The sequence below is a fragment of the Ctenopharyngodon idella genome, chromosome 24, assembly GCF_019924925.1.
Source record: "Ctenopharyngodon idella isolate HZGC_01 chromosome 24, HZGC01, whole genome shotgun sequence".
Taxonomy (NCBI): Eukaryota; Metazoa; Chordata; class Actinopteri; order Cypriniformes; family Xenocyprididae; genus Ctenopharyngodon; species Ctenopharyngodon idella.
In genome coordinates this window covers 9,164,709-9,190,614 of record NC_067243.1, presented here as the reverse complement: position 1 = coordinate 9,190,614, position 25,906 = coordinate 9,164,709, and the positions used below count along the sequence as shown (strand labels likewise).

At 36.5% G+C, this 25,906-nt stretch overlaps 1 protein-coding gene across 4 annotated transcripts; it reads right to left on the bottom strand.

Moving 5' to 3' along the window:
• Positions 1–1,973: 1,973 nt before the first annotated feature.
• LOC127507546 (mucin-2) lies at positions 1,974–25,820 on the bottom strand. Of its 4 annotated transcripts, none has more exons than XM_051884754.1 (24): positions 22,910–25,820; positions 20,514–20,583; positions 20,191–20,325; positions 19,841–20,008; positions 18,735–18,856; positions 16,110–16,248; positions 15,613–15,715; positions 9,245–10,180; positions 8,652–9,099; positions 8,287–8,525; positions 7,724–7,910; positions 7,172–7,436; positions 6,888–7,076; positions 6,668–6,737; positions 6,417–6,541; positions 6,296–6,327; positions 5,545–5,992; positions 5,222–5,320; positions 4,999–5,118; positions 4,402–4,500; positions 4,170–4,289; positions 3,511–3,550; positions 3,198–3,315; positions 1,974–2,503 (listed from the first exon to the last, which is right to left on the bottom strand). In XM_051884754.1, the coding sequence occupies exons 8-9, from the start codon at positions 10,128–10,130 to the stop codon at positions 8,999–9,001; spliced, it is 987 nt and encodes a 328-aa protein (XP_051740714.1). In that variant the 5' UTR covers positions 10,131–10,180; positions 15,613–15,715; positions 16,110–16,248; positions 18,735–18,856; positions 19,841–20,008; positions 20,191–20,325; positions 20,514–20,583; positions 22,910–25,820; the 3' UTR covers positions 1,974–2,503; positions 3,198–3,315; positions 3,511–3,550; positions 4,170–4,289; positions 4,402–4,500; positions 4,999–5,118; positions 5,222–5,320; positions 5,545–5,992; positions 6,296–6,327; positions 6,417–6,541; positions 6,668–6,737; positions 6,888–7,076; positions 7,172–7,436; positions 7,724–7,910; positions 8,287–8,525; positions 8,652–8,998. The 4 variants fall into 4 exon arrangements, with proteins under 4 accessions (XP_051740714.1, XP_051740711.1, XP_051740712.1 ...); XM_051884751.1 differs by having other exon boundaries at positions 7,248–7,436; XM_051884752.1 differs by having other exon boundaries at positions 7,248–7,436; positions 18,762–18,856.
• Positions 25,821–25,906: the final 86 nt, after the last annotated feature.

Sequence of the window (25,906 nt, the reverse complement as noted above, 5' to 3'; positions counted from 1 at the left end):
GCAAAGTAACTAACTCTCTCTTAACTATTTGAAAAATTCATGTTTTCACTTGCTCATACGCATGTCCCGAAACATGGAAAATGTTGTAATATTTTAAAAACTTGTACTAAATATAAAATGTTTGTTTGCCTTTTTGCTAGCTAGCTAGCTAGATATCAGACTGTTAGCATTGTTTGAAAATATCGTCATTCGGTAAAACCGAAATGTTGGTTTAACAGCATGACTTTTTTAGTGACAAATTTTGTCCATCTTGTAAAAAATGACAAAAGCAGTGGTAATTGATTATAAAAAAACACATAATTTCATTGTTAACACTTAATAAACTTCAAAATTATATCTCCATTATGTTTTTTTACACTTTTAAAAGCCTTATTCGTCAATGACACGTATAGACTCTGTCTGTCTCTCTCTCTCTCTTTCTCTCTCTACCTGTGTCTGTGTATGTTTTGTATATTTTATTTAATTTTGTGTCTTCATATTCAAAATCAGCTTCTCCTAAACACATATGAGAACAGAATCCCATCTTAAAGACCTCTTTAAAGAAAATGTGGATTATTACTATAGAAAAACTCGTAACAGCAAAGTACACATTTAGAGTGTCAGTTCTAGTTTAGTGCGTGATACAGTGTATCGTTCCTTCAGAACTCACATCCTTGTTTAGTTTGAGATGACAGCAGCGATACATAAATGCCATTTTGTGAGTGACTGAAAATTTCTCCCCCCCAGGCTTCTGTTAGTACGGTTTACTCTCAAACTCTGCTAGGACATTAAATGTTGATGGGACTGAAAGATCATACGTGCAAAAGCCAACAGGGTTCCCCCTTTTTGATCAGATTACATTGTCCCAAAGCAACTATAGCCTAAAAGATCAAGCACTGACAGACAGCTCATTGTGATGGGTCGTTCTACTCATGAAGCTACAGTTGAAACAAACAGGATAGCACAACTCTGTAAAGCTATATTCTCAAATGTACATGGCCACTGTTCACCTCCAAAAGGAAAATGTTAATTTCTAGGGCAAAGTGAGTCTTCTTCAAACAATATAAAAGAGATCTACTAATGGTATGGATTCAGCATTCACACTTTTTTCCCTATAGTACAACCTAGAGAAATATATATGTGGATGAAATTCTTGTTGGTTTATTTTGAAATAATAACCATGTAACTGAAGGCTACAATATTTATTGGACATGAATATTTGTTTTGAGTTTATAATACAGTATTTACAATGGCACACACTGTATAGAGGTCCTAGATCATGTATTTTCCACAACTTACAACCTTTTCCCTGCATCATGTTCCTTCCTGTCAAGAATTTAAGGTGGTGCTACCCTGACTTAGAAGTAATACTGACGTTCTGAGTCTGTTTTACTGCAGTCATAGGATAAATATAGCTATTCTAAGATAGCGTATTGGCTTTATGCCGAACGTCACATGAACAAAGAGGAAAACAAGTCTTGCTTGTCAGAGAAAGTGCGGGCAGTACGAAGTACGAACTGACGGCGGTATCTATGGACTTTTGAGGTAAGCGGCTAACTTATTTTTATTGGTGGTGTTTTATTCGATTTAAATCTAAATATTAGTGAGAAGAAAAAATATCTTCTGCATATGCTCATCTTAGCTCGCTCCTTTGAAGGTATTTTGAGTGAAGCGGCTCTACATTTAACGAGGCACATACAAAAGAAAGAAATGAGCTCTTTTAGTCTGCTTTATTCAGCTTGCAAAGTTATTTTCAACTTCTTTTTAAGACAGACCATGTTAAAGTCACTTTCAGTAGGTGGAAGACAGTGACCTCTTGAGGTGAGATGTAGATACTGCAGAAGATATCACGCTACTTTCTTTCTGGCCAGGTAATGAATGCGTTCTCTCTATATACAGTGGGATTCAACATAAATGAAACATGGGCATTTTCACTGTAAACATGAAACCGTATACTGGAGGTACTTCTCTGAAAAAAATCCAGGGGACTGTAGTTGATGCTCTTTATTATGCTTTATTGTGATTTTAATTCATTTCATTGGAAGGAAAAGTACAGGACGTTATTATAGCATGCATTACCAGAGAATGTAACAAATAAAAGAAAAAATAAAAAGCCCAGGATCCCCTTCAAGACATAACAAAATAGATTATGCTTAGAGTTAACCATGCCCCTGCATTAAACTACAAAGAAAAAATAAATTTAGCCATTAATGCACTGCAACAATCAGCTTAAATCATAACTACTGTCATTTTCGGATATATATATATATATGTTTTAACATTTTTCAGATTTCTCAGTCATGTTCAAATCAGCAGTAAGGAGGACCTTTTATTCTTTTCTTTTTTTTTCTTCTTCTTCTTGTTTTCGCACTCAATTGTAGTGCATTTGCAGGTCTCTATGTACTTGTAGTCATGAGAGATCTCGCTGCCATTGGCACACATCAGCGTCACATTTCTATTGCTGAATTTACCCTCCTTGCAGCAAGAACAGCTGTGCGTCATATCGTTCATGTCCATCGAATACCTGTGCAAGTTTCCAAGAAAACACCAGTCAGATGAATGTAATACAGCTGGATGTGAGTTTATCCTAATATACAGTATCTAAACAAAGGTTTGGATGCTAAGGCACACTTAAAAATGTATGAATTTTATTGGATACATGACAAAATATCAAACCAAAAGGCTACCGTAAACATGTTGGAGATTTTCCCAGAGCTATCTTCACTTTTCTGAGCTATTTTTGTTTTGTTAAAACATGATAATTTTAACAGTCAGTTGAATTGGTATTTAATTCATTATAGAAAAATTAACAAACTGGTTTTAATTAGCAAAGACGTATTGATATCTCGCAATCCTGTTGCTAATAAATAATTTAAAAAAGCATTTTTAATTTTGTTTTAATTTATGGAAATATAAGACATCAGTAACTACAAATCAACATTTGGTCCCAAACTAGCTAGTCTTAATTTAAATTAGTCTAAATTAGTCTTAATTTTCAACCCTGTTGACCATTTTGGCATAGGTGTTTTTCCTTTACATTTTCATAATTTTAACATTTTAAATGTTATAATATTGATAATTGTTTCATGTTTATTGCCAAGTCTTTAGAAAGGAAGTCTTACAAAATATTATGCAAACTATAGACTTTACATTTCATCTGAGAATTAAAAATAAAAAAATGAGTATGTTTGTGATCAACAGGTGTGTAATGCTCTCACATTGATTTGCTGTCACAGTGGCCAATGCAGGAAGTAACTTCTACTTTCTCGATGGAAGTGCAACCATTGACATGCAGACGGGTGATGTTCTTCTCAAGAACACAGTTCTTGGGTTCACCTGAGAGATGATAGAGGCAGGTAAGCTTGACTCATGAACAATACATGCACTGATTGTTATGTAGGGCCTATTATGTTATTTTTAATTTACTTAACATCTGTTAAATGATCTGCATAAACATTAATGTGGACAAAATCATTTTAGCTTAAAAATATATTGTTTGTGTCAGGGTGTTTAGTATAAAGGATATCTTACAGATCCTGCAACATCCATCTATGTCAAATTGGGTTGGTCCCTGTAAAGACACAAATAATAGAATAGAAAATGTTACTTAAACATCTCTCAAAACATATTGCACATTTTCAGACTAAAAAGTACATATTTTATTTTCTTGAAACAATACACACACACACAAAATAGAAATCTAAGGTTCAAACAGTTAACACTTCCATCTAGAGTTTCAAAAGAATATTTTCACTTTCTTTCTTGTATGAAAGACAAAAGCTGTTATTTATAGCACATTATTTATAGCAGAAAGCTGTTTTTTTAACAACTGAAATTTTTGGTCTTTTCCACACATACTATAAAGAAGAATTAGAATAAAGCACATGAGTTGTATGGGCCACAATTTACTTATGTATATATTTTTTCCCACATCATGCGTGGGGCTTCCCTGACATCCCCTGGCCCCCTATCCTCTTTCACTGCTTGGAAAAACATTATGAGTAAATGATGACAGAATTTTCCCCTCTTTGATATACTAAACAAACCCAACTGCAACTTTTGTTTTGCTAAATTAGGAGTGTTTCTTTGGCTGTGTTAATTGTTTTGAGAGCTGTGATACTGTATGTCAAAGCCACACATCCAAACTTAAGCAGTAGCAGAAAGCAAAAGTATACAAAATACAAGCTTACAGGCACACAGTCCTCTGGATTAAAGTCGGGGCATGTTTTAATGCTCTCCACAACCACAAACGAGCCATTCGCTTTAATGCAGGTACCAGTCGTACATTTGAACTTGTACGCCTCTCGATCCTAAACAAAAAGACATAGAGGCTATATGAGGATGTATACTTATACTGTATACTATACTTTGTCTGATGAACTGAAAGAATGAAGAAAACATTGAGAATGTTTTACACTGTACCTGGAGAGTATGTCTGGTGTTGTCTGGCGCATTATAAATACAGCATTTTTGTTGACATGATCCACCGCGCGCTCCTTCTTGTTTCACATATTCAAAGCACTTGACGTGTAAAAACAAGTTTATAGTTTAAAAATTCACTCATTTTGACAGACTCATTAAAAAGAACCAGGGCCAGATTCACAAAACATTAAGATCTTATTAACCGTTATTTTCTAACTTAAGAATGAAGTTAAGAATATTTTGTACTCCAAAAAATACTTAAGAATGTTTTTTATCCTTTTTCTTAAGACCAAACTTGAATTTAAATTCTTGAATAGAAGGTTGTTAAAAATCATCATAAATAACATCATGATTAAAGTTAGAAATTTCGTTGTGTTTTTCTTAAGAATATTGTTGTGATTCCAGCCCCGGTCCTTAGGAATCATTTGTCCAGGAATAGGACATAACGGCTCATGCTGTATTTCCTGTTGTGTGCTGGTGAACAAATCTACATCACTTTAGAATCAATTCAGCAAAACCGTATTGCATCAGAAAGTGACCGCAATACAAAATACATAGAAAACAAGTGTGTCATGTGTGGATTTCAGTTCTACTTACAGGATCACAGTCACTTGAACTCAAATAAGAGCACTTCTCAGTGCTCCTGTCAGTCATAAGTGAGCCATTGATTTCACGACAGGTAACATTTTCACATGTGTAACTGTGGACTTCTCCAACCTAACAAAAGACAGACAGAATCCATGAGGATTGAAGAACAGAGCAGATTAATTGTCTGCTGAACCAAAAGAATGAAGAAGTTTAAGAATGTTTTCAAATGTACCTTGAGAGTCTGTCTGGTGTTGTCTGGGGCATCATAAATACAGTCCACTTGTGTACATGATCCACAGCACTCTCCTTCTTTTTTCACATATTCAAACCCCTTGAAGTGTAAAACAAACAAGTTTATACAGTAGCTTCAATAATCCAAAGGCAACTTTTACTGGATTTTCAAATGAGAGACTTTTTAGGCATTACTGAAGAGTAAGAGGTGATGTTAAAAAGAAGACGAGCTGTTAAGAAAACAAGAGAAATATCAGAAAAAAAAAAATGTAGCCACAATCAAAGTACATACAGAACAAGTGTGGATTTAGAGATTCTACTTACAGGATTACAATCACTTGAACTTCATTCTGTGATGTTGTTCTTAATCACAAACAAGCCATTAATTTTATGGCAAGTAACCAGGGCAACAGGGTGATATGGCTGAGGTGCACCAGGTGAGCCATTTAAAGTGCATGTGTGTTTTGAATTCCTTGTTGTTCTTGCCCATGCACCATGTGAGCAATTACTAACAACTTTTACTGTATTCATAGTCACTGCTGAGAGTCTGTCAAACACATTTTTAAATCTTGAATCAAGAGGAAACCCTGTATCAGCCATCTGACTCTTGATCAATCCTTAACTCCCCACAAGTTGAACAGCAGTTTATAACTGTGCTTTTGTATCCGTCACCACAGGGCATCTCAGTTGGACACTTTATAAGCTCTTTCAAAGGCATGCCAGAAGTACTGCAATTATATGTGTGACAATCAAATGTCCATGTGTCCCCAGCCTGCAGGAGAAGATAGGTGATAGTTATGATTACAAATAATTGTGAAAATGTGTGACTTCTCTGACTAAAATGAGTTAAGAGGCTGCAGGTTTGGTTATACATGGGGTAGGGCCACAGCTAACAGGGCTGTTGCTAAGGGGAAGTCGGGGGAATAAGGGCCCTATACAGCGATTTCAGTCGAGGGGGTCCGAAGCAATGAACATTACCAGGACCCTGTAAACTCTAGCAATGGCCTGACAGCTGACACACTGCTGTATCACTGTTTCTTTGTGCAAGGCACACTTTTAAATTAAAGTGACATACCTTTTTAGGTAATCCATCAGGGTCAATGCAATCTACAAAGAGGGGACAACAAAATACAAATATGACATAAAGGTGCATTAAACTAGCAAACAGAGAAAGTAAATGAAGAAACACTTCTTACCGCAGTAAGCTGTACACAGATTTGATGTCATATTAACCCGATATTGGCCATCAGGACAGTAACAACCTTCGGTAACAGTTTGGTTACAATCTTTGCATTCATTCTCCCCATACATAGCATTGTACCTAGTTGAAAACAAGTACAACAGAAGTAGAATTTGTCAGTGATAAAGTGACAGTCAATTTCAGAGCATTTAGTATTATAATTATAATACAACATGATAATGGATATGGACTGATGAGGATTATTACGATGTACTGCAGGATTTTTCCACTTTAGGTCCGCATGCCTTGTAGACTTTGTTACTGGGGCACTTATATTCTGTTTCAGAAATCAATGACAAGATTCATAGCCCTTTCAGATACAATATTGTAGTATCATTAATTACAACAGTGAAAGTACAATTAAATGTATACACACACATTACTCATTCTATTGTTACTACAATCATGAGTGCATTTGTGAGTGTACCACATAGCCCTTTGAGAATAGGGGAGTTTCTCCAGTCCACACAGATAGACGTCTCTCCACATAGCTGTGCATAGGCCTCTAGACTAGCGCAGGCAGGAGACTCATTTCCCATTCTGGATACATCATATTCACATGCCACATAATATTCCTTATAGGGAACGGCATCCTGTATGGCAGCTGTTAAACAGACTGTGAACAAAATACAAATTTGTGAGCCCCCCAATAAATTCAGTTACACTGATCTCAATAGAGAATTTATCAATAAAAACGTGAATTGTATGAACCTCATGATTCAATTCTGTTTAATGACGCTTTTAATAGTATCACTCTGTTACGAAAAAACTCTGTCCTTTTCCCTACTTGCTCTTGAGGATTTCACAGATAGTAATGGTTGGAGGTATAGTTGGAGTTGGTCCTGTAGGAGGAGGAGAAGGAGGAGGTAATCACATCCTGGGGGGACCATCCAAAACTGTGCCATGTGCTCACATGATTTGTCGATTGTTCCATTAGGAAGTCTGCAGTCGTCTATGGTGCTGTTGTCACAATACCCTACAGAATATCAACAGAATTTCAAAAAGTTAATGAACAGAAGCACACGCCGAACTGTGTACCGTGACAAGGAATATTCAACAATAACCAATATAGAGTACATTCAGGGAGAGCTGTCAGATAAAGAATTTTAGTTACTCTTTTAAGAGAAGAAAAAAATAACATGTAACAAAAATAGTTTATTGTTCTTTTTGAAGGTGGTCTTTCAATTAAAATGAGTTCTATCAACAGTATGCTTTACTTAAGACAGCTTTGATCATTTACTGCAGAAAGAGATCTGTACTCACCACATTGCCCCCGAGTATTATGATGGAAGTAGGAGAATGGGAGTTTGATTTCGATGTTTAAAGCACTGACTGTAATCTCAGTTTGGATTTCAGAGATGTTCAGTCTCACTTTCATGCCAGTACTGGTGATGATGATGCTGTTATCAATTATGTATGTTGGCATCTTCTCGACATCATTAACATAGACCTGAAGGAAATATTTGATGAAAGTTGTAATACTGTGTATTACATGTACATGCTATAGAGCAGTATTGCAGTGTAAACTCAAATTAGCATTGAAAAACATGTCTTTCTTAATGATTATGTTTTAGAAATTTTAGGGAGGTTTTTAAATCAATGTCTGCATTCCCTCAGCAAGACCTGAATGGATTTCTTGCAGTACAGGATTAAATTTCTGAGTTGAAGATAGGAGTCGGTAGTACTTCTGTGATTTGTGTGTAAAAGCGGGTTTTGTGGGTCTGACAGCAGCCTTGTACTTTTAAAAATTGTATATTTTTGATAACAGAGAGTATAATGAGGTTGAGCACACGGCAGTATATGCATCAAATAAGCTAGCAACTTACATGAACCACTTTATTATTGTCACTTGTCATCTTGATTTTGTAGTTTTTGTAATACACAATCACATACTCAGGGCAAGCAAGATGTTTTGTAGGATTACAATAATAGTTTTTAGCATGGACACTGATATTGTATTTTGGGATGATTTCTTCGAACAAAACATAAGTGCAGTTTCCTTGAAAAGCATAATATTGTCCATCAAAAGTTCCGTAATGAGGGTCACCCCAGGTCTTGCAGAAACCTGTTGGTGTGGAAAACAGAGTTAAATATACTGCCAAAAGCAATATCACTTTTGATAGCACCTTTACGATCAATTTAAACAAAATGTCCCCAAAAAAATCTTAATATGATTTAAACTCCCACTCACACTTATACTTATAGCAGCATCCATTGTTATAATACACCTTCACAGATGGAATGCCATTAACACATTTAGGATTTTCAATTATTGGGTCACAATGTACAGGTTCTGAGATGACTTTTCCATCTTTGCATGTTCTGATAGTGCACGTGTCTGTCTGTTAAAAATAAAAGAGTTCAATAATAATGATGAACAAAGGTTAAAAAACAGGGTCATAATTCATTTCAGGTCTTTTTTTTTACCTACAAAGTAGTACAATAATACAAAATATTATTAAATTATTTATTAGAAATTAGTTATTTATACTAGTTATACACTGAAACAATAAAAAGAATAGTATGTGAGGATTGTCTTTAGCTTCTCTTATTGTTGAATCGAATCTTTTTTACAATATGGCAAGAGGAGTTGCAGTAAGCAGTAAAGCAGTCGTCCTGTTGAGGGTAGACTGTTGAACCTATAATTATAATAAAAGATTTTCAGAGAAGTTCAAAACAATATAAAAATCATGTCCATTTCAATGTGACTAAATCAATCTAATAAGCAACTTTACATAGACTAAACGGACCAAAAAAAAAAGAAAAAAAAAAGGCAGTACTTACCTGCTGGGTATGTTACATTGCCGTATGTGCAGTAACATGTGGTAGTTGTTGTTACAGAAGTTGTGGGGGTGGTCCCAGATGTTTTTGTTGTTGTAGATGGTGGTGTTACAGTAGTAGTGGGAGTAGATGTTTCTGTTGTCGTAGTGGTAGTAAATATTTCTGTTGTTGTAGATGGTGGTGTTACGGTAGTAGTGATAGTATAGGTTTCTGTTGTTGTAGATGGTGGTGTTACAGTAGTTGTTGTTGTTGCAGTAGAAATTGTAGTGGATGTAGATGGTATGTTGCAACACAATACACGTATTAGATGATTATAGCATTTTTCATATGAATTTTCTATGTTTGAACATAACAGTCCAAAAGATGTATTGCACGACACAACTTGATCATGCTTCCAGTTCTCGCCTGTGATGTTTTTATCATCATAATTTGTCATGCATTCAATTTTGTCTGGTCTCTCACAGGATATTTTCTCCAATTTCCACAATGTACTGATGGATTCAATTTCCTTTCCATCGACATCTGTGCTGGGTTGGCTGTTGTCAAACCACTCTGACCACTTGCAGAAAGGTGTTCTAATTGGTGTAGTTGGTGTAGTAGTAAATGGTGTTTCTGTTGTTGTAGATGGTGGTGTTACAGTAATAGTAAATGTTTCTGTGATTGTAGATGGTGGTGTTACAGTAATAGTGGTAGTAGGTACTGTAGTAGTTGTGCTTGTCATTGTAGTAGTTGTTGTAGAACAATAATCAGTAATTTTAAAGCTTATTTCTCCATTTTCCTTACATACAGCTGTGGAACATGTACCATTCTCATATGAGGTGTACACTGTTGATCCAGCAGGAAACTGCTTATTGTTATAGGTACAGTTACATTGTTTAACACAAGTCATGGTTTCATCCAATAGATATGGAGTGTCTGAAGGGCACTGAGGAAAACATCCTGAGGAAATAATTAATATATAGAAGGAAGAGAAAATGGTTATTATTAGCCTTCTCTGTGCATCACCAGTGCAAAACCTACATGTAGGTAAGAAATCCTGTTTTGATTTAGTATGTTTAGGTGTACAAACTATGGAAATATGATTGGTGTAACATTTTTTTCAAGACCAAGGTCAGCAACTGAATCTTGCGCTTAAAGTTAAGGTAAAGTTAATGGTAAAACACACAAATAAGGTCCTTCAAATACAATTTGATGTAAACAAGTTAAATGCAAGCAAATTCATCTTTTTCAGCCATCATGAGTCTACGAGCTTTGGGACAGTGTATAAAACATGTCCAGAGTGTAGGAACTGAGCAGATCAGACAGAAATGATTTGTTCAAACAGAATATTCCATAGAATTCTGAATCAACACTCAGGACCTTAAATCAGGGATCTTCCATTTGGGACACTATTCATTCTAGGAACCCCCCAGCTAAGTACTTTATGGCCATGCATGCTTCCTAGCCAAGGAAGAACGTTGTCATCTTTGGGCAGTAAACCCAAAACTAATGGTCGAAAAGACAACACATCGTGACTCACAGCTTAAGCCCCACGAAGATAATGGCAGAGGTTGTTTGATCCCCGAAACAAATACAAAACAGACCTTCTTCTGAGTGACCTCTGAGTGACACAGAGTTGAAATCCACAGGAAAACCCACAGAGACTGCATAAAATCATCCAAAAACAATTCTAAACGGACTTGTAAACAAACATCGTTCAACTGCATACAGTGCTCAGCGTAAATGAGTACACCCCCTTTGAAAAGTAACATTTTAAACAATATCTCAATGAACACAAAAACAATTTCCAAAATGTTGACAAGACTAAGTTTAATATAACATCTGTTTAACTTATAACATGAAAGTAAGGTTAATAATATAACTTAGATTACACATTTTTCAGTTTTACTCAAATTAGGGTGATGCAAAAACGAGTACACCCCACAATAAAAACTACTACATCTAGTACTTTGTATGGCCTCCATGATTTTTAATGACAGCACCAAGTCTTCTAGGCATGGAATGAAGAAGTTGCCGACATTTTGCAACATCTATCTTTTTCCATTCTTCAAGAATGACCTTTTTTAGAGACTGGATGCTGGATGGAGAGTGATGCTCAACTTGTCTCTTCAGAATTCCCCATAGGTGTTTGATTGGGTTCAGATCAGAAGCCACTGAATCACTTTCACCCTGTTTTTCTTCAGAAATCCAACAGTGACCTTAGATGTGTGTTTAGGATCATTGTCATGTTGGAAAAGTGCTTGACGACCAAGGGCACGGAGTGATGGTAGCGTCTTCTCTTTCAGTATAGAGCAGTACATCTGTGAATTCATGATGCCATCAATGAAATGCAGCTCCCCGACAGCAGCAGCACTCACGCAGCCCCATATAAGGACACTGCCACCACCATATTTCACTGTAGGCACCATGCATTTTTCTTTGTATTCCTCACCTTTGCGACGCCATACAGTTTTGAAGCCATCAGTTCCAAAAACATTTATCTTGGTCTCATCACTCCTGAGTACAGAGTCCCAGTAGTCTTCATCTTTGTCAGCATGGGCCCTGGCAAACTCTCTAGGCGGGCTTTTTTGTGCCTGGGCTTTAGGAAAGGCTTCTTTTGTGGACGGCACCCATGCATGCCATTCCTCTGCAGTGTACGCCGTATTGTGTCATGGGAAATAGTCACCCCAGTTTGGCTTTCTACTTCTTTAGATAACTGCAATGAACTTGCATGCTGATTTTCTTCAACCCTTCTCATCAGAAGACGCTCCTGTCGAGGTGTTAACTTCCGTGGACGACCTGGACGTCTCTGTGAGATGGTTGCAGTTCCATCTTTTTTAAATGTTTTGCTACAGTATTCTGACTGATAAGTAAAGCTTTGCTGAACTTCTTGTAGCCTTTACCTTTCTGGTGTAAAGAAATTATTTTCTTTCTCATGTCTTGTGACATTTCTCTTCCATGTGGTGCCATTGCTGACAGCATGAAATGGGAAGGGGTTTTAACACCCTTTTATAGTCAACTGTCTGCTGGACACCTGTGTACTGAATAATTAGACTCACCTGTGGTTGAATTCTTGTTAAATTAGACATTTGTAGTCTAAAATTTAGCTTTGCTCCAGAGACTTTCAGTGGGGTGTACTCATTTTTGCATCACCCTGATTTAAGTAAAATTGAAAATTTTGTTCTCTAAATTATATTATTAACCTTACTTTCATGTTATAAGTTAAACAGACATTATATAAAACTTAGTCTTGTCAACATTTTGGAAATTGTTTTTGTGTTCATTGCGATAATGTTTGAAATGTTACCTTTCAAAGGGGGTGTACACATTTACGCTAAGCACTGTAGTTCTATATTATGTTTGCAACCTATACATGTGACCAGTTATGCTTAGATTACTCACAATTCATGTAATTGTTATAACTATTGAATGGTTCATTGAAAGTTTGCCTTGTTTGCTATAAGTGTAAATCTCTGTTCATATTTCAAATTTTGGCTTGAATGAAATCTGTGTAAAATGCATCGTATTCCTTTTATAGAAATCATGTCTAAACTGTACTTTCTGCTAAGAGCAGGAAAGTTTAAGACACCTGGTGATAATATGTAATTTATGGTGAGAGGAGGAGAAAAGCCACCTCTGAAATAAAGATGAATCCTAATTGGTCAGAACTCCTCAAAGAGGTTGGACAAACACCTCAGTTTAAAATCTCAGGACACAAACAAAGAATCAGAAGACGATGAAGACAAGACAATGACAATTTAGACGATGAAGACCAGACAAGAAGATGAAGAGCAGATGACCTGTTCAAGGCAGATCAAGATCAGATGAAAATAAGAACAAACAGCTTCATTCAAGCCATCTAACTACTCTCTTCTCACTTACTTTTCTTTCTTTTCCTTTCTTTTCCGTTAAGAGTCTCATGTTCTAAGTTAAGTTTTGCTGCAAAGTTTAATCAACAACTCTACAGTCTTTGTCCGCCTCAAAACTTAAAACTTTAGCCACGAGGGAGACTCCATCCATCCACCAACATACCCACGTGATTGGCTTCCCAAGAAAACGTCAATCCAGACACGAAAAGACCTTCAACAAATCGGGGAAATCCATTCTCCAAGCCAAAGAGGACAATAAAGGGAATCCCCATTTAAAGACACAAATGACAGACACAAGTATATACACTTTATACACGGATATAAAGCCTAATAACAGGGTTAATAAGAAGAGATAGAAGGGTTAAATTAATGATTTAAATTAATGATTTAACTAGATCCCATCCCCTCACAACTTCTACAAGCCATCTCTCCTACACTTTTCCAGCACTTATACACATTATCAACACATCTCTCCACTTCACTGGTTTGAATCCTATCTCACAGGTAGGTCTTTCAGGGTTGCCTGGTATCCAAAGCACATCAACTGATCACAGGGGTTCCTTGGGGTTCAGTTCTTGGACCCTCCTCTTCTCCATATACACTACATCACTGGGTCCCATTATACAGGCACATGGTTACTCATACCATTGCTATGCTGATGACATGCAGCTCTTCCTTTCATTTCATTCAGATGATCCCACAGTAGCTGCACAAACCTCAAGCTGTCTAGCAGACATCTTGGCATGGATGAAAGAACATCACCTGCAGCTAAACCAGGCAAAGACAGAGCTTCACGTCTTCCCTGCCAATCCAACTCTACAGCACGATTTTACCATCCAGCTAGGTACATCATCAATTACCCCATCAAGATCAGCCAGAAATTTTGGAGTAATCTTTGATGACCAACTGACCTTCAAAGAACACATTGCAAAGACAGCTCGGTCATGCAGATTTGCACTACACAACATCAAGGAGGATCAGGCCTTTTCTAACAGAACATGCAACACAACTTCTCGTCCAGGCCCTGGTCATTTCTAGGCTTGATTACTGCAATGCTCTTGTGGTTGGACTGCCATCATGTGCAATCAAACCGCAATTCAGAACACTGCAGCACGTCTTTAATGAGCCCAAAAGGGCCCACATCACACCTCTCTTCATCTCTCTGCACTGGCTACCACTTGCTGCTCGCATCAAGTTCAAGGCATTGACGCTTGCTTATAGATCTACCACAGGCTCAGCACCCTACTACTTCCACTCACTCTTATGAGTCTACATCCCTACCAGAAGCCTGCGATCGCTAAATGAGCGAAGGCTTGTGGTACCATCACAGAGAGGCACAAAATCGCTCTTCAGAACATTTTCGTTCTGGTGGAATGATCTCCCCACCTTCATCCGGAATGCAGAATCCCTGGCAATATTTAAAAGACAGCTGAAATGTCATCTCTTTCGAGAGCACTTAATCTCATCATTAAAAATAAATAAAAAAAATCTATGCTTTCACTTCCTTTAATCCCCCCCTCTTCTAGTTTATGCTACTCTAAGCAATGTCTGAAACTTGTATTGTGAGTACTTATTGTGTCTATTTCCCCTTATCACAATGAATCGCTTGTTGTATTCCTCACTTGTAAGTCATAATATATTCATAATTTGCTAAAATAAGAAATTCTATCAGATAAAATTAGTTTAGCAATGAGATCAAAAAGAATGGAAAATATCGGTTTTGACAGTGCCACATGAGAGAAGTGAAGAAGCTGATTGGCCATTGAAACCACGCATGACATATTTGCAGGTGTGAGTACCAGCGTGCAGCAGAGAGATCTTTGTTTACAAAGTGGATGCACTGTTCCTACCCAAATCTGTTTTGCTGGTTATAAAACCAAAGGAGAAAGATCAAAGTTGGATAAAATCTGCAGATCCAATAACGGAGGCCAGCTAGTGAGAGCTGTGCAGGTAAACCTCACTCCCCTGATCTCAAGAGGTGCACTAGCAAATGACGCTAGAGACTGCAGTCTTTAGTGTCCTTGTTAGCATGCCCACCTCCCGTGCCAGAGATGCAGGTTGGAATCCCTTTCTGAGCGGGGCGAGTATAGGACCGGAGGGGTAAGAATACTTTTTATGGACGTCGCCAACTTTGATACTACTTTGGTCACTGTCGTTATGGTTACTAGTAAGAGAATGCAGGTTTGACTTCCATTGCACATTCATACAGATAGTATTGAAGGGAGATAATCAAAATCCCTTGTCTCTTCAATATATATACACCAATCAGGCATAACATTATAACCACCTTCCTAATATTGTGTTGGTTCCCCTTTTGCTGCCAAAACAGCCCTGACCCATCGAGGCATTTGAGTATCAAAACCTTCTCCATAACTCCAATATATAATTGGATATATGTTTCTTAAGACATTATCGTCTTAAGAAACATAGTATAATTTAAATGTATACATTAGTGTTATTATTACTGAATGTTACACACTTTTACAACATTCATGCTTTGTTTGAGCTATGAAATAACCTCACCCCAAAGATGAGACTGATTGACTTGCAGATGGTGTTGGCGGTCTCACAGAGTTTGTTCTCAGACAAGGCGGAAGGAGAGAGTCTGGTCCATATTGCAATAATCCTAGAGGGGTTACACACAGTAACATGTCAGGCAGTAAAGAAGTTGACACAGAGGGGTGACTTCACTAATCAGTTGCTATACTTTGCAAGTTGATGTACATGTTCACTGCATCGTTTGATTTTTTTCATTTATTTATTTTTCTAAGAAAATAAGGAAATACTTTTTTTTTTAAATGCTTGTCTCAGAATGGATATTGATTTCTTCAGTTAAAATAAAGAGGAACAGTATTGTTTGATAAAATGTAGTTTAGTAAAAAAGTATGACATTTTTCTTTAAATGTAGTGAAGTAAATGTAAGAGTTTCACAAATTAAAAATACAGATACTTGACAAATGTACTAATAAAAAACTTAGTTACCCTCCACCACCGAGTGACACAGACAAGGAAAAACATACATGGGCCAAGGTGTGTTCACAGTCTCTGTGGAAGGAATATCTCTTGCCATCAAAAGTCTTGAAATGACCTTCACCGTAGATGGTACAGGTGCCGTTGCTTTTCTTTTTTGTACAAATCCAAATCCCGTTTGTGCATGTGCTGAAATACAGAACAAATTATTACCAAACTATTATCAGTTTTTAGTTTTTGTCATGAAAGACGTGAGACGTAAGTGCAACTGTCAAACGTGTGCATCTAGCACACGTTTACATAGAAAAACAATGAAAAAGCACAGTAGAATGTTAAAACGTGTTCTGTGTAAATGGCAGTGTAGACGCTGCTAACTGTATTACTGCCCTCCACAGGTCAAAGTTTGAACTAAATTGTCATATACAAAATGCTAGTGCAAATATATAACAATTAGTTCAAACTTTGACCTGTGGAGGGCAGTAATACACTTACCAGTGTCTACACTGCCGGAATTCTAATAGAGAAGAAGAAGAAGAGAGCTAGTTCAAGATGAGCGTCTATGGTTAAAACTTATATAATTTTTTATTTTATTTAGAAAATGACAGATCGTTTTGCTAGATATTACCCTTATTCCTCGTCTGGTATCATTTAAAGCCCTTTGAAGCTGCACTGAAACTGTCATTTTGACCTTCAACTGTTTGGGGCCAACTGAAGTCCACTATAAGGAGAATAATCCTGGAATGTTTTCATCAAAAACCTTAATTTCTTTTTTGACTGAAGAAAGAACATGGACATCTTGGATGACATAGGGGTGAGTAAATTATCAGGAAATTTTTATTTGAAAGTGGACTAATCCTTTAATATTGATTGTCTTATTTCTTAGTATTCGTGTCTCTACCAGATGGAATCCCCATACTACCACCAATTTTGATTTGAAAAATAATGCTTGGAGAAACATTTCATTCTTGATGCGTTTACCACATTACTTCCGAGGATGTTCTGTGTCATAGCAACCAAATCGCCTCAACTGAAAAAATGCTCGAGGCCTTGTGTTTTTTCCACATTCCACGATTTTCAGCATGAATGGCTCCTATATCAATGGGAGAAAGCACAACACAATATGGTGGAATAAATCCTGCCTTCTAAATAAAAGAGCCAATCGGCAGTTGGTAAAGTCATTGCATCACTGTAGCTGCTGTTAGGAGCTCCAGTAAAAACAGTCAGTGTTCTGAGAAGCACGCTTAGGACTACACATGTGCACTGGCTGGTTCGGCCTGAAATATTCACATTTTTAATGTTATTTGAGCATATGAATCAACATTGGGACGTTTATGGGTTCATGTCAGAGTTTGTTGCTGATTTGAAATATGTAATTTAATTGTGAGTGTGGCAAGCAGTTTTTGAGATTTCGGGATTTCCCCATTCAAATAGACAGGACTTGGTCTTGGATGCCGAAATAGCTGCCCAGAGGCATTACAAATTTGGCCGCCGGGTGAACAGACTTTCCTTGAAAGGGACTAATATGGACAAAGACATAGCTATCATTACAGCTGAATAAAATGAAGAACGCTTTGACTGAATAAACTTGAAGAAAATAAACAAAAAATAAAGTATTTAAAATGCGATGCTAATCAACATAGCATTTATTACAGTAATTATTCATGTTTAAGAAGTTATCTTGAGGAAAGGTATCTTAAAGCATAAATCATGTAAAATCTGATTGAAAGTTACTTGTGGTGTACAACAGGGTTCAGTGTTAGGCCCTAAATTGTTTGTACTGTATATAAATGATATTTGTAATGTGTCTAAAGTATTGAAAGTTGTCTTATTTGCTGATGACACAAATTTATATTGTTAACATTTGAAACAGCTACTAAATGCAGCAGAAAGGGAACTGGACATTTTAAAAACAGGTTATCATTGAATTTAAGTAAAACAAAGTTTATAATATTAGCAATCGACAAATAATGCAAAAATTTGGATTTTCTTTAAAAATAAAGAAATAGAAAGAGTGTATGAAAATACATGGTTGATCATAAATTATGTTGGAAAACACATATTAATGTAAAAATTTTGAGATCAGTCACAGTATTATATAACTAAAAATATATTGAATCAGAATTCATTGCATATTTTGTATCTTTCTTTGATAGAACCATACATTAATTATTGTGTGGAGGTACTGTATGGGAAAACGCTTACAAAAAGAACAGAAATCCAATTTATATGCTACAAAAGACAGCTGTAAAAAGAATTGTAAATCAGTTTAACTATAATGAACCAACCAATAAATTATTTATTAAATTAAATGCTTTAAAATTGGTGATCTGGTTGACATAAAAAATGCACAGATAATGTATAAATGTATTCTGAGGCTGTTTAAAATGAGATTGAGTCAGTATAAACTTAGGGAAATGCAGAGGTTAAGGGCAAGAACTAATATAAAAATATATGTATGTATGTGTATCTGTCAAAGGGGTGAATGTGTGCAGTAACCATGACAAGGAGTTAAAAATGTGTACTTCTCTGTGGAATTAAAAATTAAAATGTTTAAAAATACTTTAAAACTTCCTAATAGGTGCACACTTGCAGGTGTCATAGATGCACCACTGCAGAGGATGAAACCCAATTTAAGAAAGAGGGCTCTTTAAATTTGTTTATCATATATCACGTACCGTATCATTATGTGCATTAAGACTCACTTGGTAGTAAGTCTCAGGACATATTTCTGACTGACATGGTGAAAAGACTCCGTTCGGGTTTTTAAGAGGGGAACACCAGTCTTCAGCAAGTTTCTCTGAATGGAAAAAAAAAACACACTAGATTTTAACCTTGACAACAATGAATAGGTCATTGCTCTCTGTTTTTTTTTTTTATTAGGAGTGCAAAACATACAACATACGGTGAACACAAAACACAAAAACAACAATAAAACAGCAATGATAGTAACAGCAATGAAAAAATAATTGCTCTCTATCATCCCAAATAAAACAAATAAAAAAATGTCAGGCTGGGAATTTTTTTTGCATACTACAACACAGCCTTTATCCTATGATTATTCTTATATTTTCTTAAAGGGTTAGTTCACCCAAAAATAAAAATTTCTGTCATTAATTACTCACCCTCATGTCGTTCCACACCTGTAAGACCTTTGTTCATCTTCAGAACACAAATTAAGATATTTTTGATAAAATCCGATGGCTCAGTGAGGCCTGCATTGACAGCAAGACAATTAACATTTTCAGATGGCCAGAAAGCTACTAAAGACATATTTAAAACAGTTCATGTGACTACAGTGGTTCAACCTGCAAAGTCACGACCCCCAGTGGTGAACCTTTGAAATTTCGAAACACTTATGACGTAACGAAGCCTTGTTTACTGAAATCACGTGACTTTGGCAGTTTGATACGCGCTCTGAACCACTGATTCGAAACAAAGATTCGTAAAGCTTCGAAGCTTCATGAAGCAGTGTTTTGAAATCGCCCATCACTAGATATTGTTGAATAAAGTCATTATTTTGTTTTTTTTGGCACACAAAAAGTTTTCTCGTCGCTTGATAACATTAAGGTTGAACCACTGTAGTCACATGAACTGTTTTAAGTATGTCTTTAGTAGTTTTCTGGGCATTGAAAGTGTTAATTATCTTGCTGGCAATGCAGGCCTCACTGAGCCATCGGATGAGGGTAAGTAATAAATGACAGAATTTTCATTTTGGGGTGAACTAACCCTTTAAATTCTTGTTATCAGTGCATGTTGTAATAACGTTTATAAAACTGAGTACCTGTCTCTGAATGCAGGCTACAGGGGTTGTCAAATGTGTTTGCAAGATCTGGACAGCTGTATGAGTTTTTCTTCCAAAAGTTGACAAAGGTTGTTGATGTGCCCTCTGTAATGCCCAATTCCGTTTTAAAGTCATCTGTTTGGATGTTATTATAGTTTACACACAGACCTGAAAAAAAGCAAGGTGTAGAATCAAAGGAAGTTAGACAGACACAATCATAAAATAGAAATACACTTATTACCTGAGTCTATATGATACATGTTTAACAAGTTGTTTCTTAAAATATGGGTGCAGTGGGTGGGGTCATTACAAGCAAAATGACAAAATGATTTGCTGTCTGCTTTACTAACCACTCATTTTCCCTTTCTCTTCAGTGCTGGCTACAATATACAACTGCATTACTGGAGCCAACTGGATCTCTAGACGAAGACTCTTCAAATCAGCAATAATGTAGGAGGAGGAGGGCTGGAAGATTCTCACAGGACCTGCGACAACGAAATGGGTGGTTTGGATACAAAACAGAACATCTAGGCATCAGTGCCTTTTGTTAATGCAGGATATCTACATTGTAAAAGAAAGGAAAAGCTTAGCATTTTCTGAGAAAAAAACAATTATGTTTAATTTATGTTGAACATGCTTATAATAAAGCAATCCCCCATTTTGGACAACCCACCTGTGGTAGCTGGAAGCTTGAATGGTCTGTTTCCATTTAGTGTCACAACTCCACTGGAGGAAAAACTAATCTGTTTTATACATAAAACAAAAAGAAAATATGTCTTGTAATTTTTTAAAAGTATAAAAGTAAAATGTGAAGTATGCTGTAACTAAGCTGAAAGCAAGTGTGCCATTCTGAACAAAGACGATATTAGCTGCTGCTCTTAGCTGGTTCTCTTAGAAAAATTATTTTGGTTATTTTAAAGTATGAATGAAGAAATCATGCAGCAGCCATTAAAAAAAAAAGTAACCCCTTTGAGTTGTACATTGATATTTTTCTTTTTTTTTAGTCCTATAGTAAACTTATTGTTGCAGTACTACAAGTTAACTTTGCGTTTTCTTCACTTCATGTGTATTTTCTTTTATTAAGACTCTTATTAATTGTTCAGGTTGTCAATTCATCCTGTCACTGAACCGGTCAATGCTTTTGATTACAGGTTTCTCTTTTACGAGAACTCTGGTGAGTTTCGCTAATTTTTGCATTACTTTGAACTAATTGACATTCATCTTTCTCTATGGCCCGGTTTCACAGACAGGGCTTAGCCTAAGCCAGGATTAGGCCTTAGTTCAATTAGGATATTCAAGTGTCTTTTATGAACGTACACTAGAAAAAACATTACTGGTGTGCATCTTGAGACACAGTGACGTATTTTAAGATATGTCAGTACAAGTTGCTTTCAGTTAAAACAGCTCAAATAAAGCAATAAGCCCCAAGAAGCCGTGGTTTACAGTGAATTTATAACAGATAAGGGGCGTTGTTATACTGTTATTGCTTTTATAAAACGGTTACCACACAATACAAATATTAAAGGCAAAAAATATGTATTAATGCAACTTTCATTAAGTAAAATCATTATTCTTCCGCTGGAAAAAATAGTTTCTGACCGTGAACAGCAACAGAAGTTACATTTATTACGCCATTAGATGGCAAAAGATTGTCTTTATGAGTTTGTCACTCAGTCAGAGTCACTGCAGTCGCAAATACTTTTTTATATTGAAACTTGTTGTGAATACGGAACAAGACACAAATGCTTTGACTAGCGCTGTCAGTGTCAGCAGAGCATGGGAAAACAAGGACAAGACCGCAGCGGACGTTCAAATGGATTTTTTATTATGAACATAGGACTGACCTGAAGGAAAATACTAAATTTGAATGCAGGTAATACACTCGGTCACTCGATATCTCTCTCACAATACTTCTCTACATGTAAGGAATAATTGACGACGGGCCATTGAATTCTTAAAAAATAATGCACACCCGAGGCGCATCGTGGCCGTTACACCTCGGGTGTGCATTACTGTCTAAAAATGCAGTCAATTATTCAGCTTATACTATGGTTACCATACCTCAAGACACTGTTTCGATGGTGTATTTCAAGACATTTGTCAGGTTTTTGTCCTTAAAACACTCGTGTGTGTGTGACTAATTTCTTACGCATCTCATTGCTAATTCGAAAACGTAATTTCAGAACTAGTAACGGAGTCTTGAGCCTTGATAGCAGAATAATACCGTTGATACAGTTATTAATGCACTTGAGAGAGAGACAGAGAACGAGAGAGAGAGAAAGAGAGAGATAATGAGCATATGTGAATTAGTCTACCTGAGTGTCTGTGCCTCTCTAATGGCAGCAGTCTACTAATAGCGGAACGAAACTATAAGTTTATCTACCTCAAGAATCACAGTTATTACCTCGCTGGTAAGTCATTTTACTGATTAATTCGCCAGAGCAGCGCTGACAAAACGTTTCTTGTGCGAGTGTGTGTCCGTACTAACGTTATACAGTACGTGTGTACGTTTGAAAGCGAGAGAGAGAGTGCGCTTTCAGGACACAATAAAACGTATTTTGTGGCAAAAACCATGACACTAATTTGTCGTTTTCATCATATAGTTTACTATATTTATTTGCTTGGTAGGTGTCGTTGTGAGTTTCGTTTCTTTTGCGGTTGTAGGCTGTAAGTACCTTTTGAAATAACCGAAATCATTTGGCGAAGTGTAATGCGGTCGAGACCTGCCTAGAACTACTTTAGGCGACGCCTAATAGGCGTGCGTTTCCCTGAAAATAATTGCATACCTTAGAACAGCGGTTCCCAAACTTTTTTTCCTGCGCACCCCCTTCTATGTCCCAACCGGGTTGGCGCACCCCCAATCCCCACTTCAAAAAAAAAACGCAACAAAGCTTTGTTTTATCGCCATATAAAGACTATAACAAATAACCAGAAAACGCATGACAATAACAACATCAACAAAGTTTCAATATAATGCAACAAAGCTACGCACAAGCTTCCACTTTTAAGAGGACGAGTGACAGACACAGGCTCAGTAACAGAAAGCACGATTATTTTCACCCTCATCACCTCTTTTTTGCCATCTCCTTCCCTCCTCTTCGGTTTCCTCCGGCGCATCTTCTGACTCCCGCTCATTTTCTTTTCTCTATTCTCTCCGTCTCTGTTGCCTCCAAATCCTCACTCTCTCTTGGTCCCTCTCCTCCTTCGTGACTAACAACTTTATCATAAGACGTCCCACTCGACAGTTTCCCTGATTTCAGCCAGTTAAGCATATTTATAATATATATATGGAATGAATGAAACGAGTTGGCACGCATATAGCCTAGCCTGCAGTGCATAAAAGAAGAGCAGTGCGTAGAAGAAGACAGTAGCTGTCTTCTTCTACGTTTCTATCCAAAACTAATCAATTATAGTTTTTTATTTAAAATAAAAGCGATTACAAAGGAAATGTTTACTGTTCATGTTTTTTTATTGTATGGAAAAATCCCACTTAAAAAAACAGACCGCCATTACATTTTTCCTCTCGCGCACCCCCTGGTGGCAGCTCGCGTACACTTTGGGAATCCCTGCCTTAGAACATTGATCAACCAATCAGATTCGAGCATTCAACAGCCCCGTAGTATAAAATGCAGTAAGCTTCAATGAACAAAATCAATAGAGAACAAACATATGTTTACGTTGCTAAGAGTGGTTGCTAGCAGCAACATACACACTCAGTGGCGCAGCGATATGTAATGCGGTCAGCTGGAATCCAGGACTAGCTTAAGCCTTGTCTGTGAAACCGGGGGAAAAGGTCAAAAAAAAAAAAAAAAAATCAGAGTTATATATTATGTTTAAGAATGTATTTGTATGTTCAGGAGGTCAAATTGTTAGTTAACTTGTGTACAACATTAATTTGTTTACGGGTGAATGATTGCAACATCCGTGAGTATACGAGTGAAAAAGATGTACAATAAGATGCGTCATATATTTATACACTTTTATGTGGTCAAGTGTGCTCATGTTCATGTTGTCACATGAGTCACACTGATCTGTGATTCAAAAGAGTCATTGTGATTCTACACGGATCCGTTGAACTTGAGAGTTTAGTACACACACACTACCAGGGTAGAAAATAACATAAAAGGTCTTTACACATTGACATTTGAGAATTACAGAATTTTTTTTCTTTTTTTCGTGGTGTTGAGTGGGAACCAGACCATTGTGTACTCATTAAATTGTGGAAATTGTTTATTCATTTTTTTTTTATTATTATTATTTGTAATAAAATCGCTGGCTGTTAATTGGCCCAACCATCTATTTTTTAAATCCTCCTAGAGCCGAACCTATGCCTTATTTAAACACTGTTGAATACAATACAATGAATACTAATTTATTTCTGTGTTACAAAATGAAACCCAGTACTTAATGACCCACTCCACCAGGGAAATGACCTCCTCTTGGACCTGGACTAGTGGAGTGCCAGAGCCTAGCTTACTGTGTCCTCTTCGAAAGTACTGCATACGTTTCTTTATCAAGAAATGCAAACAAGCAAACAGCACAGTGAGTGTGAGAGTTATCACCAAAATAAAACAAAAATGTCATAAAATGCAAATCCTCATTACAAATAATTCATCATCACACAATCAGTGTGCACTTCAGCAGAATATGGTGACAACTGACCAGGTTGCAAAACATATGGCACACAAAACTAACAAAATGTAATGTAAGCCGACACATCATGACAAGACCAAAGCAAATTAGAAAAAAAAGACACTTCCGCATCACTCATCACTGACAGTGAACAGCGATGGTGGGAACCCACTATCACAAACAATGTTAATAATATATAATATTAGACTGGCACAGCAGCCAATTAAATGTATGCAACAAACCGTTATAAACTTATGGTTTATTTGGGAAAAATGTAACATTAAACTAAAGTACCTCGTCTCAAAGCACATAACCTGTACCACCTGACTGCTGCAGATTCATTTTGGCATTGATAGTGTTGCCATTGAAACGCATAAATTCGAGTCACAAACTGTTCCGAGTATAACGTCACAGGTTTCCATCTCTTCCAAATTACAGTAGTTATGGCATGAATGCAGCATAAGCTTGTTATTTTGGTTTAGGAGGAACTGTAAAAGGTGGTTGCTGTTTAGGTTGCATGAAACACACTCATGACATGTGATGTCTGCGTGAGCTAGGTGCGCGGAGGTATGAAAATTGACAAGCAGATAGGACATCGTAACTTTGTATTTGGACCGAATGCAATGATTGGAGAAACATTTTATGGTCTTACGCCTCCCACAGACAATATATATACATATAAATAGATTTAGACCACTTAACTTAGTGATTGCTATCAGGATGTGAAGAGACTTTTGGCCAGCATAACAAAAATGGACAGAATAAAATCAGTTGGTACATGACTTATTCAACTGATGATATACTTGATGATTGTTGAAAATTTGAACAATTAAATGTTACGTAGTGTTCCTTGAATGAACCTTTAAATCAAGCTTTTAGTGCACTTTTTATATTTATGACAGAATGTGAATAATTTACAGCTTCTGTCTACATGTGTGATGTGGATTAGTAAAAATAACATTCACTGCTAGAACCTGCAAAATAAATACAAAACATGATTAATAAACCATTTAGCAGCTTATTTTGAAAATGAAATGAAGACTAATGGATAAAACATTGTCTTGTGTAAATAAAGTCCTCCGTTTTCTAAGAGACAACATGGATTCTTCCTCCAGGGGGCGCATGGAGGCTCAGAAACCTTCATTGACTCGCATTCAAATCACGTTTTTTTTTAATCTCAAAAGAGATATTTTTACAATAAAAAGTGTAGTCGTTTAAATATATCAATGCCGAGGACTGGTGACTGACATACAATTTGAAATCCGACCAAAAACAAGCCCCTGCTTATCCTAACCATCTGACAAAGTGTTGCTTCTGTTCCGTTCTGGACAACAATTTACAGCTGAATTATTACACTGAAACACTTTAATAGCCATTGAATTTAAAATACTTGTTGCAGAGTAAACTTATGAGAAATACTATTTACTTGTTAAA

Bases quoted from the DNA above. Each gene is read 5' to 3' on its own strand.
- LOC127507546 (XM_051884753.1), bottom strand. From the start codon at position 8,316: ATGACAAGTGACAATAATAAAGTGGTTCAT. The intron at 6,738-6,887 runs GTACACTCACAA...TTTCTGAAACAG, and splicing joins TATTCTCAAAGGGCTATGTG to AATATAAGTGCCCCAGTAAC. The intron at 5,993-6,295 runs GTATGTCACTTT...CTTCTCCTGCAG, and splicing joins CTGATGGATTACCTAAAAAG to GCTGGGGACACATGGACATT.